Here is a 14518-nt window from a genome sequence, read left to right on the forward strand (position 1 = left end):
CAAAAGAAGCGCACTCTTTCCTTGGCAGGAACGAACGACCTCACGAGCAAATGCAGACAACATGAGTCACGCCTGATTTCTAACTCCTTCTCTCCTAATTCGGACGGCAAACAGCCGAAGGAAAGTGCGAGTGTTTCATCTTTTCTCTGTGTGTCATTTCGACCACTTCTGAGCCGGCGGGCCTGGGTTAAGGGGTCACCCGCCCGGTATCGCTTTGTGTCCCCTTCTCCCACAGCCGCATGCCCAGGCAGCAGCAGCCGCAGTACCACCACCAGCATGATCGATCTCGGGCTCGCCCGAGTCGGGCGCCTCGTCCAACATACACCACAAACCTGGAAAGCCATCCACGTGGCCGGCACGAACGGCAAGGGCTCCATCTGCGCCTATCTCTCGGCCATGCTCTCGGCCAGCGGCCTCTCCCACGCGCAGTTCACCTCCCCCCACCTGGTCGACCGCTGGGACTGCATCGCGGTAGACGGCCAGCCCGTGTCGGAGGCGGTGTTCCGAGACGCGGAGGATACGGTCAAGCAGCGGGACCGGGACGGGCGGGTCGGCGCGACGGAGTTTGAGCTGCTGACGGCGACGGCGTTTGAGATCTTTCATCGGCAAAAGGTGGAATATGGCGTGGTTGAGGTCGGGCTGGGCGGCAAGCTAGACGCGACCAATGTGCTTCAACAGAAGGCGGTCACGGTGATTGCTAAGATTGGGCTTGATCACCAGGCGTTTCTCGGCAACACGATCCAGGAGATTGCGCTGCAGAAGGCTGGGATTGTGCGGCCTGGCGTCCCTTGTGTGGTGGACTCCAGTAACGAGCCCTCCGTTCTGAAAGTGATTGAGGAACATGCGCGAGAGGTCGGGTCCAAGGTTCAGTTCCCGGATACGGCAGCCGTTGAGGACGCGGTGGCCGGGGAAAAACTTCAGTTTGAGCCACATCAGATACAGAATCTGGCCTGCGCGTACACAGCGTTTGGTCTGGCGTGCCCTGAACAGCAACGCCCGCTCGCTAGCTTCCTCTCCGCCATCCAGCAGAAGCCACGGCCGGGCCGGTTACAGAAACTAAACATTGAAAAGGTCACCGGTCAGCCCCGGGAAGTACTCCTTGACGGCGCGCACAACCCGCAGTCGGCCGAGGTCCTGGCCCAGTATGTTGACAAGCATCTGCGTTCGGACGCCAACAAGCCTGTGACATGGGTCCTGGCGGCCACCCAGGGTAAAGACATGGACGGCATCTTCAGTCTCTTACTCCGGCCGGGTGACCAGGTCGCTGCTGTCCGGTTTGAACCCGTCGATGGGATGCCTTGGGTCAAGCCCACGGACCCCGCAGAACTGCTACAGCTCGCCGCACGGCATGGTGCAGAGGCAAAGACGTTGTACGATGCAGGACATGATGTGAAAGGCGCCTTGGCCTGGGCTTCCCAGGCAGCCGCAGACGGGCCAGTAGTTATTGCCGGGAGCCTATATCTTGTTTCGAGCGTTCTGCGGCTGCTTCGAGGTTTGTAAAGTATTGGATGAGAGGGCATGTCAGTGCGTTTCAACACCACGGTTACCCCTGTCCATCGTTGTTTTGCACTTCAAGGAAGTTTGTTTTTTTCCCTCCGTTGTTCTTATGTTCCCGTGGATCCTTGTATCACATGATTGGTCTTCCGCTTTCCCCTCTTGAATGGGTCCGAGCCGCAATCAGCGCAGGGCACTTTTTCTCTGAACCGTTTTTGCTGTGCATGTCATCAACATCGCCATGGCTTTGGACCACCTCATCATTGTCTGCGGCCATGCGATATGGAAGGGAGGACCGACGGCTGGGAAAGATGTGGATGAATGGCTTATTGAGGATTACAAAAAGGACGAAACGGGGACGTTTATGCAACACATTGCTGCGGGCGTAGACCTCTTGCTAGAGGATGAGCAGGCGGTCTTGGTGTTTTCCGGGTAAGCCAAATCTCTTCACATTCTCACATCCACTCCCTTTCATTGAATTGAATTGAAACTTAACGACAACCCAGCGGACCAACCCGCCGCGAGCTCAACCTCTCCGAAGCCCGCAGCTACTACAACCTCGCGCTCGCCAACCACCCAGCTGTCTCCCGTTTCCCTCCTCCTCCTCTAACCCACACCAACCCCTCGGATAACAACACCACCACCACCAACCGCATCCTCCTCGAAGAACGCGCCCTCGACTCCTACCACAACATCCTCTTCTCCCTCCTCCTCTTTTGGCACCACCACTCCCACTGGCCGCGCCATCTGACCCTTGTCAGCCACGCTTTCAAACGTGACCGCCTCGTCGAGGGCCATTGTGCTGCGATTGGGTTCCCGCTGGATAGGGTCCGGTTTGTGGGGATTAATCCGCCTGGTATGGACGCTGTGCTTTCTTCTCAGACTGGTAGCTTCCGTCAGGGTGGGAGTAAGGTAGACGTCGAAAAAGAAGAGGGAGGAGAAGGGGAAGAGGGGATAGTGAAGGAGGTGAAGAAGCAGGCGGTGTTGGGTGCGCAGTTGGCGCTGGGACAGTGGGAGGCGGATCCGCATGGGGTTGGGTTGGAGTTGAGTGGGAAGAGGAAGGGGAGGAATGTGTGGGGGGTGGATCAGCGGTTGTTTGGGGGGAGGAGTGAGGAGGAGAGGGAGAGGAGTGGGGTGGTGGTGAGGGTTTTGGGGGAGGGGGAGGATGGGTTGGAGCCTGGGGGGGTTAGGCCTTGGGTGTAAGGCCTTGGGTGTGAGTGAGGGGGGTGGTTTGGTGAGGTAAATGGGTGGATGAGAGGTGTAAATATGAAATTTATTACTCGTGGCTTTTTGGTAAATAACGTTTCTTGACGCCCAGGAATACGCTCGTCTTATAAGTAATCGAATGCACCATTCTGCAAGGATGTAAGCATGCTCACAAATATCTAGCGTATATTGACTTTTTATATCTTATGTGCATATCCTAGATAGATATGCGTGCTTATTATTTTCTCCTCTTTTATCGGTTTCTATCCGCGTTCCTTGTCCTAGAAAGCGTACTTGGGTAAACCCCGTTGTACCCGCGACGAACGCTGTAGTTTGTAAGCCCGGCTTCTCCGACGGTTCCATGGGACGAACTCCAACCCCACTTCTCCAAACCACCGCATTACAACCCGTTTATCAAGAGCCGAGGTCGCCTCAACTACAAATACAAGTGAACTTTATCCAACAACGTTGAGACCAAATACCTCACATCAAACCGCCATCTACAATCCGACTCCATCAAAAGAACCATAGCCGCCAACCCAAACAACCACATACAACAGTAACAACAACAAACCCATCAAAAACAACACAACAAAACCATCAAAATGACATCCCCAAACACAACCCCCCTCCCCCCACCCCCCACAATCTCCACGCACACCATCCAAATGGCCGGCCTCCTCGTCGACGTCCACGGCCTCTCCGACTTACCCCCCACCACCACCCACGTCTCCTGTCTCTGGCTGCACCATCAACGGACCCGCCGACGCGAGGACCTTGCTGGGATTGCGGCGCGGTGCGTGGGGGGGTGGAATGCGCAGGTTGCTACTGATTTAAACGGGAAGGGAGAGGGAAAAGGGAAGGGGAAAGGGACGAGAGGGTTGGTGGCACTGGCGTATGATCAGAGGAATCATGGGAGTCGGATCGTGGATGAGAAGGCGAATGGGAGTTGGCGGGATGGGAATGGGAGGCATGCGGTGGATATGTTGGGGTTGGTGGCGGGGATGGTGGTTGATCAGGGGGTTTTGATGTACGTTTGTCTTGCATTTGTCTTGTTCTATTCTCTGTTTCAAGCCAAAGGAGGGCGAGGATGAGGGCTAACAACTGCATAGAGACCTCGTCCAAGGCTACCTCTTCCCTGGCGGCGAGAAGCAGATTGACCAGCACATCGCCCTGGGTGTGTCACTCGGGGGCCACTCTGTATGGCAACTGCTGCTGGCCGAGCCGAGGGTCACAGCCGGTGTGGTCGTTATCGGATGTCCGGATTACATGAGTAAGTTACCTGCCTACAAACTTACACATCGGCCAAAATCCAGTCTCAAGAAAAAGAAAAAGGAAAAAAAAAAGAAGCTAAACGATGCAGACCTCATGGCCGACCGCGCCCGCCTCAGCAAACTCCCAACCTATTCCGCCCAAGACGCCGGCGCCTCCTTCCTCGGCAGCCGCGATTTCCCGCCCTCTCTCATCCAAGCATCCCAGAAATACGACCCCAAAGCCATCTTCTTCGGCACTGACCCCATCCCAGACTTTTCTTCTGCCTCTAACCCCAAGTCTAACGACGATGAGACATCCCGGCAACGCCAAATCCTCCACACCCGCCTCGCCAACAAGAAAATCCTCCTCTGCTCCGGCGCCATCGACAAGCTGGTCCCCTACCGCTGTTCGGAGCCCTTTGTGCGGTGGCTGAAGCAGGCAGCGGGGGTGTGGTGGACGGAGGAAGGGGTGGAGGTGGAGGATCGGGTGTATGAGGGGGTTGGACACGCGTTTAGTGCGGAGATGGTGAGGGATGCGGTGCAGTTTGTTGTGGGGGTTGTTGCGGGTGCTGATGGTGAACAGAAGGGAGAGGAGAGAGGGGGGTCGAAGATTTGAGATGGGATGGAATTGTAACGGGGAGGTGGATGGCTGGTTGGTTATGGACGTGATAGTCGTGATAGATTGATGATTAGACGTGGAATTAGTTGTGTTGAACAACAACACATACATTTATGCATCCATCCATCGATGGGGACGTTACAAAAAGGAAATGCCGTCAACAACATGAATCAGATGATGATTGAAAAAAAAAGCAAAAGCTCACACCAAACACCCCAATGCCGTTGCGCTATGCGCCCGGGCGAACACTTGTTCGCCGTTTGGGGGAGTTGGTGGCTGTGGCAGTGGGAAGGGGGAGGCTTATATACCGCTGAGGGAGGGAGAGAAGGAAGGTACGCAGTTTGTGGTGGGTGGGAGTTGGGATGAGATGCATGCCCGGTTGTGGGCATGGCCCGTGTTTTTTCTTACGTTCGTTTTATGTACTGGTTGGACAAGTCTATTTACTGTTGAGGGCTCTCATGGCCTAGAGCAGTTGGAAATAAAGCGTCGTGAGCTTGGCCATACCTATCGTGCTATGCCCGGAGGTGCATCCATTTCTACCTACCTCTGCCAACTTAAAATCCCCTACTAACAGTCAGTCGCTGGTCGTGTTTCTCCTTCTTCCCCTGACCGACAAGACCAAAGAAAACAACAGACGGGAACCTCAGGAAACATAACCATGAGGTTGGCTAGCCAGTGGTCAACATCTAGCCCCCTCAGATAACCAGACCCAAGCAGAGACAACACAACTCAAACCAAGCATCCCATAAAGTACGTTGCCTGAGGAACAATCCACCTCCCTGCCTGAGGCAGCGACACATATCCCTCTCTGTGAAACCCGACCACCGCCTCTACCCATACATAATACACTCCCCTACTGCGGCTCAACCAAGCCCCAGCCATACTACAGCAGGCCACGCGCCTCCCGCCGATCCCAAGTCGGCGATGTTACCGATCGGGACCTCAGAGATCCCTCAGCAAGTGGGGGCTAATGGATGAGAAGGGAAATTGAGAAACTACCAACCACACCACACCACACCATCGGTAATGTAGAGGAATAGGAGTAGCAAGCAAGTGTGTGATTTACATCCTCAGCCCCTTTGATGATGCGTCGGGTTGATGACGTTTGTTTTGGCTGATCAGGGCTCTGCTCTGCTTTCGCTAGTTGGTTACTTGCTGGATGTATGATGTATGTGTGGGTTGTAGAAACTCCGAAAAACACCGAGACAAACCTTCGCAATGTGTAAATTCGCAGCAACAAGGGCGTATAGAGGAGCGCAGGGAGGGACTTTACCGGACGTACCTTTTTGGGGGGGGCGGAAGTCTAGTCCAGTGAGGTAACAGGAAGAAGATGTGGGCGCGTTATCCCATCTACATCACATCCTCTACACAAGCAGAGATATGTCAGATTTTTGTCTTTTCATAATAGTTGACAAATGATTCTACGCTACATTGGGGTTCGGCGAGCGAACTCGAGCCTGAGACTCCGCTATCGTGACACATTGGATACATTGAGGGGATTGGGAAGAAAAATCCGAGTGTAAGGAACTGGGCCGTTAAATACACCAGATCCTGCCCGGATACCCCCTAACAAAGGGGGAGGGGGAGAGATAAAGTAAGAAGAACAAAAACAACAAAAAAACAAAAGACAAGATTCGGGGAGTGATCCGGACCCATTGGAAACAAAACTTATCCTTTCTGCGTGCGTGCCCCGGCAAATGGTATATCCACCCCCAAAAACGCCGCCGTAACCGGGAAACCGTTTCCGTCCGCCAGCACGCCGTTCAAGACCCAGGAAAAAGTTTCATCATGGACGTCCGTCCGTCATACAAAGTATACCGCCCGCCCATAGGAAAAAAAAACAAAGGAAAGAAAAACAGGCCGTATCCGTCCATCTGAGTGGAAGAAAAAATCTTCCCTGGCAAACTCCTCGTCCATGCAATTCTCGATCAACGACCGTTATTGGGCGCGGTAGTGAAAGAGGGGGGAATCTCTGATGTAAAATGCAAAACCGTCATAACAAAAAGCAAAAAGATGGAGGTGGAAGATGGGAAGAGAAAGCAAGACATAGAGAGGAGGTGTGTTGAATAGGGGGTAGGGGGGAGCGAAAAGTGAAGAAGACAGGACGAAAACAGCGAGGGGGGCGTTCGAGTGTGCAACATGCGCGAACCAGACAAAATGAAGCGCGGAACTCGTGGTTTACTGCTCCATCTGGGATGAGTCCAGGCCATCAAAGGGAGAAGGATAATCCTGATACTGCTCAAGAGCGGGGGCAGAAGCAGGATACTCGTGATGCTGAGGCTGAAAATGTTGGTGCTGATGTTGCTGGTTCTGATGATAGTGCTGGTCCTGGTTCGCATGGTGCGCGTCGAGGGTATCCTAGATCATCGTCGCGGTCTGCATCGGAATCGGAGCGGGCTTCATGGCCGAGGGAGGGGCAACGGTGGTGACCGTGCCGGGAATGCGCACCTCGAGCGCCTTCTGCAGTGCCGCGATCTTTTGCATCATGATCACCGTCTGCTGGGTCTGCGCCCCGACCTGCCGGCGGAGCTCTTCGTTCTCTAGGCGCACACGCTTGATCTCCTCGCGCAGCTCGCCGGTGCTGTCCACCGTGGGAGTATTGACGAGCTCGCGCTTGCGCTTCCGACCCGGGCTAGGAGAGGGTTTGTCCATGCCGTTGCCGTCAGCGTCAATGTCCATTTCATCCTCCTCCTCGTCGCCCGGGACGCCCTCGCCCTTCTCTCCGGCATTGGGATGCAAGCGACGAAGGTGCTCGGTCAAATTTTCCTGGCGTCCAAAGCCCTTGCCCTCGTGACGCTTGCAGGCTGGATGCGGGCAATAAAGCACGGTCTTGGGGCCGCCATTTAGGTGGTGGACTTCGCGCCGGTGCCGCGAGAGACCGCCGGGGTAGGTGAAACCAAGGAGCTTCTTGCAATCCGGACGACCGCACTTGTATGGCCGCTCGTGCTTGTCCATATGCTTGCTATTTGTGATTAAGTCAGAACTGGTCACGGCAAAAGCTTCCTTAGAGATGGATGGACCGCCTTTTCTAAGAAATGATAGAAAAAACTTACTTATACTCGCATTTGCGAATCCATTCCCTGACCTTCTCATTGCAGTTGGCCCAAGTGCAGGGATATTTGCCCCGCTCATTCTTGACCGGCGACCGGACTGGCCGTAGGATGGGACCATCTTCATCGTCGCAGAGGGTGGGGGAGCCGGGGTCATGCTCTGGGGATGCGTCGGTCGTGGCAGTCTGTGGAACGGTGGGCAAGTCGAGGCGCTGCTCAGTGGTATCGATGAACTGCGTGTTCAACTGCGTGTTCAACTGGTTGCTCAACTGAGTGCTCAGCTGCGCGCCCAGTTGCGTGTTCAACTGCTTGCTTAGCTGCGGAACATAGGACGCGACAGTGGTAGCGAGCTCGTTGGTGACCGTATCCTCCGAATCGGTGAACTGGTCGGCATCTGGCGAGGTAGTAACGTGCTCATCATCCATCGGCGGGTAACCGCCATCATGGATGAAGTTCCGGGGCTCGTAGACGACGCTCATCTTTGGCAATTAATTTGTAAGGAAATTCGGTGTACGGTAGAAAGCGAAGAGGAGAGAAAGCTCGGTCGGTGGTGCCAGACGGAAGCAAATCCCAAGGTATGGCGTGGGTCGTAATCGATATATGGTAAGCTGCAAGTGTTGACTTTTCGGGCCCAATTCGAAGGAGAATAGGTACAATAGGGACAATAAGATATCGAAGGTATCGGTCGGTCCGGCGTTTGCGGGTTTTCAGTCCCGGAAAATGCCACGCGGCTGGTCCAGGAAGGAACGGATGTCGCCCGCCACCGAGACGCGTCAGGCGCACGATCGGGACCTTTTAAACGATGGGGTCCTGCCTCAAAGTGAAGTCGCCGACGATCGCGGTCGTCGAATTCGAGATTGGCCTGAAAATTGAGGTTGGGTTGTGGCCCGGAGAATGAGGCTCAGCTGCTGGGCGGAGTTGGGGGCGAGTTGATGCGGGGCGATTTGGGTGTTCTAGAATTGTGGGCCGCTTGCGTAGTCGGAGCACGTGATCTGGAAATGGATATTCCGCTTAGTCACGCTTTTTGAGTCTCTGTCGCCTGCGATGATTTGCTGCTTCCCAAGTTGCAAATTCGAAACTCTTCTTGCTCTCCCTCAAACAACATTTTTTCGTCTGCAAACCTCAAACGGCGTTCTGCATCCTCTTAAGTACCTCTTTCAATCCAGGACAGGCAGCCAGGATGATTTACGACTGAATCGCCGCCCTGACGCACCACTTGACGAGTGTGTGCATGGCCCTTTTGAGGCAGCCACGCAACGTGACTCACCGGGCCGAGGGTTTGGGTTGGTGCTTGCAGCCTTGCATGGCCCGGCTGTGGATCATCCAGCCCACTTTCTGTCCTCCTTACCCCAGGCTGGGTGGCCAGCGGTTGCGGTCGATGTGTTCCTCAGCCTCATGACATCCCCAGTGTCAGAACAGTACAATGCTCACCTCGCAGTGCAGTCCCCAACCGCCACCGTGGCAGGCCAGGGTGACCCACGCGACCCATCCCATCCCCGCGGGTAAACCGCGATGGCTTCCGCTAGGTCACCAGCCACATCAAACGACCGCTCCAGGCGGCCAGGCAGCGGAGAGTGGAATGCATTCTAGAATTTCGTACATTCGATGATTTTCGTCCCGTCACATCCCACCTTGCCAGGCGACGAAACCAATATCCCGGAGAGCAAGTCCGACAGCCCGCAGGCGCTTGATTTTAAGTCCACAAGGTTCTCGAGTTTGGCTTTGCTACCGCATCTCCAGAGCCAGGGTTCGGAGGCCAACCTTCCACATGCCCATTCTTCCCTCCCATCCAAGGCACATGTCACGATGAGCCCAATGGGAGACGAGTGCCAGTTAGAAGGAGGAATGCATCACGGCGGGAAACAAGCGAGGAAGCACTGTGAACGCCATCAAAGTTGGTCCCCGGGCAGATCCCACCAGCGCGGTCGAGAGATCTTGCATGACACTCAGCCCTGGATGATCAGCCAAAGCCCACTTCCGACGCCGTCTCATTCACATCCGTCTCTTGTTGACGAACAGCAGTGTGATGATGTCCTGGAATCATCGCATGCACAGCCCAGATGTCATCCGGGTAGTGGTCCGATCATGCTGTCCTCGCTATGTGGACGAGGGTTATACCCAAGACTGATGGCGGTCTGGTTTAACCCCTCTTTTGAATTGGAGGAAATGCCCCGGGTGACTCAGAAGCCTCCGGATGTCCGGTAAAAGGCCTCAAATGGCAGGGCACAAGGACCGTTTTGGGGGTTGAGGACCGGTGCCTGACATGTGGCTAGCTCTGGTTGCTCCACCTCTGTAGTCCACTTCTTTTGTGAAGGTTGTCTCCAAGTCTTCGTATCCTGCCTGATTTGCAAGGCAGTATATAATCTTTGGAACGTAAACGCCGTCAACATCGCTTCTTTTTGGAACAGTAAACCATTTGACAACGCGCCCCATATGGTTCCCAAGTTTTGGGACAACCAAGCCTAAGCTGCAGCAATATTGACGACTTCACCTTGCTATCTGAAACGAGCTATTAAGTCAGGCCGAATCTATCAATACTCCAAGCTCAGGTAAAAAGATGGCATGCGCCCCGGGTATCACCAGGCGGCAGTCGTTCTGCTCAGAGTCGCGATAACCATCTAAACAACTCGAACCTCTCGCCATGACGACCCTTCCATCAAGTCCTTCGCGACTTTCAAGACATCACCATTAACACTGTGCTCGAAAAAAATAATTCATTTAGACGCCCACGTGGCTCCCATGTCCTTGCCGCCAGATATTTTTGGTGTTGTTGTTGGCCGCCCCCTTTGACCTTGGCATGCGTGTTTATCTATCAGGTGTCCAATAACAAACACCACTTCCGTTTGCTCCCTCGATAAATACCACTGCGCCAACGACTAACATTACGCTGACCTCGCGATAGAGATCATTGTTAATTCTCGAAACTGAGGAGACAAGTCCCCAATTCCGCCATACAGTACGCCGTCGCCAAACACCAGGCAAACAGTGTCTGTCCTCTGTGGCCAACACGGAAACATAATCCATCATGAGCCCTTCTTCCATGGCGCAAACGTTTCCTTCGAACCAACAACCAACACACCACAGATCATGAAAATCATCCCAGCCGAACCCCCCCAAGACAAACTAATGACGCACGCACTAAGGCGTGACGCAGACATGTGAACGCCAGGCCGCCATCCTGCCCTCCCTCTCTCCTTCCCTCTCAGAAACGAAACGAAACGAAACGAAGTTAACCGCCTCACTCGGGAGCCACAGGGCACGCCGCCCGCCACCAACCAACCGCCTTCCCGCTCACTTCTTCCTGTCTTGTTTTTGAGGAGTACAGAACAGAGAGGCCGTCTGGCTTTGTTGCATGATCCCCCTGGGCACACGCAGGCACACGCGGACAATAATATTTCTCCCTCCGTCTCCTCTCCGTCTCCGATTCGCGGGCCCGGTTCCTGGGGAAGCAGACAGACACCGGGGGAGGGGGGATACTCTCGACGGCTGGCCTCGTGTGATGGAACGGGGCAAACAATACGTTGACCGAGTCAAGGCGCCTACCCAGTTCCTGGCCAACGTCATCTTCATATTGACCGTCACACTTCCCTCCCTTTCCATGTCCACAGCATTGATTTGATCTTCTTGTCCGGCGGACAGCTAGTAGGCGGCAAACGAGGTGGGTGGTGGCACGAGGAGGAGGGGGTGAGTTGTTGTTGGTGATGAGAGGGGAATGATGGGGCTTACACACGCATACATGGTCGGTGCTGAGGGCGTGAGGGCTCCCAGAAATGTGGCAATGGAGTGGAAGCGGTGGTAGTCATGGCTTGGATGGCTTTTACTGGGGAAGGAGGGAGAGGTTAGCGCTGGCTTTCCCCGTCTCTTCCTCGTGTTGTCTTCACTTTTTTCTTTCATTTTTTTTTCCCAGTGTGGTTATCTCATAATAGGTTGGTAGTTAGGGCCATTTTTTACTCCTTGACGGATCATCTCCGGTATATTCGGCAGTGTCGAGTTCTCTCTTTCTCTTTCCCATATGTTTTCTATTTTGTCTTGTGTGAAGATAAATAAGATGTTGAGGCGGACTTTCTCCGAGATCGATGCTTGGTTGCGTTGTCTCGGGAAACCCCTCTTAATATACTCGAGTACTCCAGCCTCAAATGCAACCAATTTTCGAGACAAAAGCTCAACGTCGAGCTCGCGCAATACTCTACACCTTTCAACCCCTTTTCGATCAAACCCAGGGTTTCTTCATACTCAACGACTTTTGAGAAATTTCGAGTAATGTACGGCCAATCTCCGGTTCTCAACGGCTCAACAACGGCTCAACAACTCAGCTTATAGCGCCTCCACCAGCTCCGACCTCGGCCCACATTTATTCTCTCATTCTCCGTACAAGTCCGGCGTAAGAATTTCTCAGCGTGAAATAAACTTTCATCTTTTCCAAGTTTGAACACACAACTAATAACATCACCACAACTATACTTGAGTCAATTATACGAAAAAAATATCGTGGCCTGAACAGACTATTAGCACGCACCTCCATTGCTTCTCAGTCCCAGAATGGCTCACGACCCGGGCTCAGCCCACCATGCTGATGACAGACTCACACAGGCTCTCGCCTCAGACGGCGCGTCCCATCATGATGGTGATGCCAATGCTAATAACAGCGTCGCTGGGAGCAGCAGCCGAGCACCCATCCAGGAGTACAGCGTCGAGCGCGTCGAGAAAGTCTACCGGTTCGTTTTCCTCCTTATCCTGTCCACATATAGGGTCAGCTTCAGCTAACCCCCCCCAGAAAACTCGACCTACGCATCATCCCCGCCTTCTGGGCGCTCTACTTCCTAACCTCCGCCATCCGCTCCAACATCGGCATCGCCCAGACCATGAACACAGCCGCGCACCACGACCTCGCCTCCGTCCTCTCGCTGTCCCCACGCGACACATCCACGGCCCTGGCCCTCTTCTACGTCTCCTACGTGCTCTTCGACCTGCCCTCCAACCTTGTCATGAGCCGCCTCTCCCCCCGCGTGTGGATGGCCCGCATTGTGTTCGCCGTCGGCGTCGTGGGCACATGTTTCACGGCGGTCGGCGCGGCCTGGAGTCTGAACTTGTTGCGGTTCTTGCTGGGGCTTGTCACAGCTGGCATGTGGCCTGGTATGGCGTATTATCTGACGCTGTTTTATCCGCCGTCGCGGACGGGGAAGCGGATTGGCATGTATTTCACCGCGTCGCAGGTGTCGGCGGCCGTGGTCGGGTTGGTGTCGGCTGGGTTTCAGCAGATGGACGGGTTGGGCGGGTTGGTCGGGTTTCGGTGGATGTTTTTGATCTATGGGTTGTTGGGGGTCGTGCTGGGGGTATCGCTGTTGTGGTGGCTGCCTGACCGGCCGCTGGCGCCGGGTGAGGAGCGTGCAAGGAGTTGGTATGCGAAGTGGCTGCCGCCGAGCCCGGAAGCGTTGACGGGCGAGGATGCGGTCGTGCATTACCATGATTTGCGGAGGGTGTACCATGCCCGGGCGTGGAACTTGAAGGACCTGTGGCATGTGCTGATCGATTGGCGACTGTGGCCTCTCGTGCTGATGTACTTTGGCGTGGTCGGCGTCGGGATTGGCACGCAGTTATACGGGAGCGTCATCATTGCGGCCATTGACCCGAACTTTACCGGCGTTCAGGTCAGCCTGCTGTTTGCGCCCATTTGGATGGTACGTTCACCGCGGTCCTGTACAATGAATCCCATGGAAGCACGCTGCTGACTATCATATAGATGGACTTCCTCGCCATCCTCCTCGTCACACCCGTGTCCGACCGTTTCCACCGCCACCGCGCGCTCTTCTTCTCCGCCGCCGTCTGCATCCAAATTGCCGGCCTACTCACCGTCACCTTCGCGCTCGCCAACCCTTGGGCGCGCTACGGCGGGCTCCTAATGGTCGGCTTCGGCCTTGGCCCGACAGTTCCCATCTGCATGACCTGGACCAACGAGATCTTCCAGCGGCGCCATCGTGAAGTCGGCGTCGCGGCCGCGTCGGCCCTCGTCTCGGGGCTGGGCAACCTCGGCAGCATTACCACTACCTACGCGCTGTACACCGGCTGGCCCGAGGACGCCGCCAAGGGCCCGCACCAGTACCGCCGGAGCAACTTCACCATGATTGGCATCCTAGGGATGAGCATTGTCGCGAGTTTTTCCATGTTGGTGCTGCTGCAGATCTTTGGGAACGAGCCGAGCAAGCGGATTGTTGAGGGCAGCGGCAACACCTCGGCCGACGACTCAGACGGGTACCTGGACGGTGCAGCGCGCAGAGAAGCCCAGCAACGCGGGTTCAGCCGGATGTGGTGGAACAAGCTGGGCAAGGCTTCTACGGCCTAGTCCCTCGTCAGAGGAGAAAATGAGGGGATGACCGACCGCCGGTTCTCCCGATAGGAACAGGATCAACCTGTTTCGACTTCTTCACTTCTCGTTTGGTTCCGGTCGGGATGCTTTTCTGCGATCCCAACCAAAACCTGACTGTTGACTTTCCCCTACCCAGCAGAGGCGAGTGTTCAACATTTTCCAACCTCTTTTTTTCTTCTTTTTTTTTTTGCCATTTACTTTTCCTTCCTCTTTTGGCTTTATGATACCCCATTCCATGTTTTTGATACGCTGTCGCCATGTCCGAAGAGTTTGGCTCTGGCTCGTTTTCTCCTTTTCAAGGAGGAGAGCGAAACCAAAGAGGTAGAGAAAAGAGGGGAAACGGAAAAGAAAGGGAAGAAATATCCCCGGATCTGGAAATTAGAGTCTCTCAATACTTCGACAGCGACAGTGCTCCTACGCCATCGCTGGGACGGCGTGTCGGGGACGGAGACGCCGGGCGGGGCGACAATGCTGGTGCGCTATCGTCTTGCCGGTCTCGTGGGCGTTTTTGGATTTTTTTTTTTTTGGTTTT

General features: G+C 54.8%; 4 protein-coding genes across 4 annotated transcripts; 3 read left to right on the forward strand and 1 right to left on the reverse strand.

Moving 5' to 3' along the window:
* Positions 1 to 276: 276 nt before the first annotated feature.
* On the forward strand, positions 277 to 2697 carry C8A04DRAFT_38544 (Mur ligase; the record flags this gene model as incomplete). The annotated part of the gene is made up of 4 exons (XM_062784265.1): positions 277 to 1437; positions 1784 to 1926; positions 2001 to 2350; positions 2453 to 2697. 4 exons carry the CDS (start codon positions 277 to 279, stop codon positions 2695 to 2697), a joined length of 1899 nt encoding a protein of 632 aa, XP_062635532.1.
* A 608-nt stretch (positions 2698 to 3305) lies between these two features.
* Positions 3306 to 4569, forward strand: C8A04DRAFT_30279 (uncharacterized protein; the record flags this gene model as incomplete). The annotated part of the gene is made up of 3 exons (XM_062781322.1): positions 3306 to 3730; positions 3813 to 3973; positions 4064 to 4569. 3 exons carry the CDS (start codon positions 3306 to 3308, stop codon positions 4567 to 4569), a joined length of 1092 nt encoding a protein of 363 aa, XP_062635533.1.
* Positions 4570 to 6930: 2361 nt separating this feature from the next.
* Positions 6931 to 8101, reverse strand: C8A04DRAFT_13456 (uncharacterized protein; the record flags this gene model as incomplete). The annotated part of the gene is made up of 3 exons (XM_062777721.1): positions 6931 to 7534; positions 7626 to 7879; positions 7949 to 8101. The coding sequence occupies 3 exons, from the start codon at positions 8099 to 8101 to the stop codon at positions 6931 to 6933; spliced, it is 1011 nt and encodes a 336-aa protein (XP_062635534.1).
* Positions 8102 to 12161: 4060 nt separating this feature from the next.
* Positions 12162 to 13962, forward strand: C8A04DRAFT_13489 (major facilitator superfamily domain-containing protein; the record flags this gene model as incomplete). The annotated part of the gene is made up of 3 exons (XM_062777739.1): positions 12162 to 12337; positions 12397 to 13300; positions 13363 to 13962. The coding sequence occupies 3 exons, from the start codon at positions 12162 to 12164 to the stop codon at positions 13960 to 13962; spliced, it is 1680 nt and encodes a 559-aa protein (XP_062635535.1).
* Between the last annotated feature and the right edge of the window lie 556 nt (positions 13963 to 14518).

The sequence above is a fragment of the Dichotomopilus funicola genome (assembly GCF_033296635.1).
Source record: "Dichotomopilus funicola strain CBS 141.50 unplaced genomic scaffold C8A04scaffold_48, whole genome shotgun sequence".
NCBI lineage: Eukaryota > Fungi > Ascomycota > Sordariomycetes > Sordariales > Chaetomiaceae > Dichotomopilus > Dichotomopilus funicola.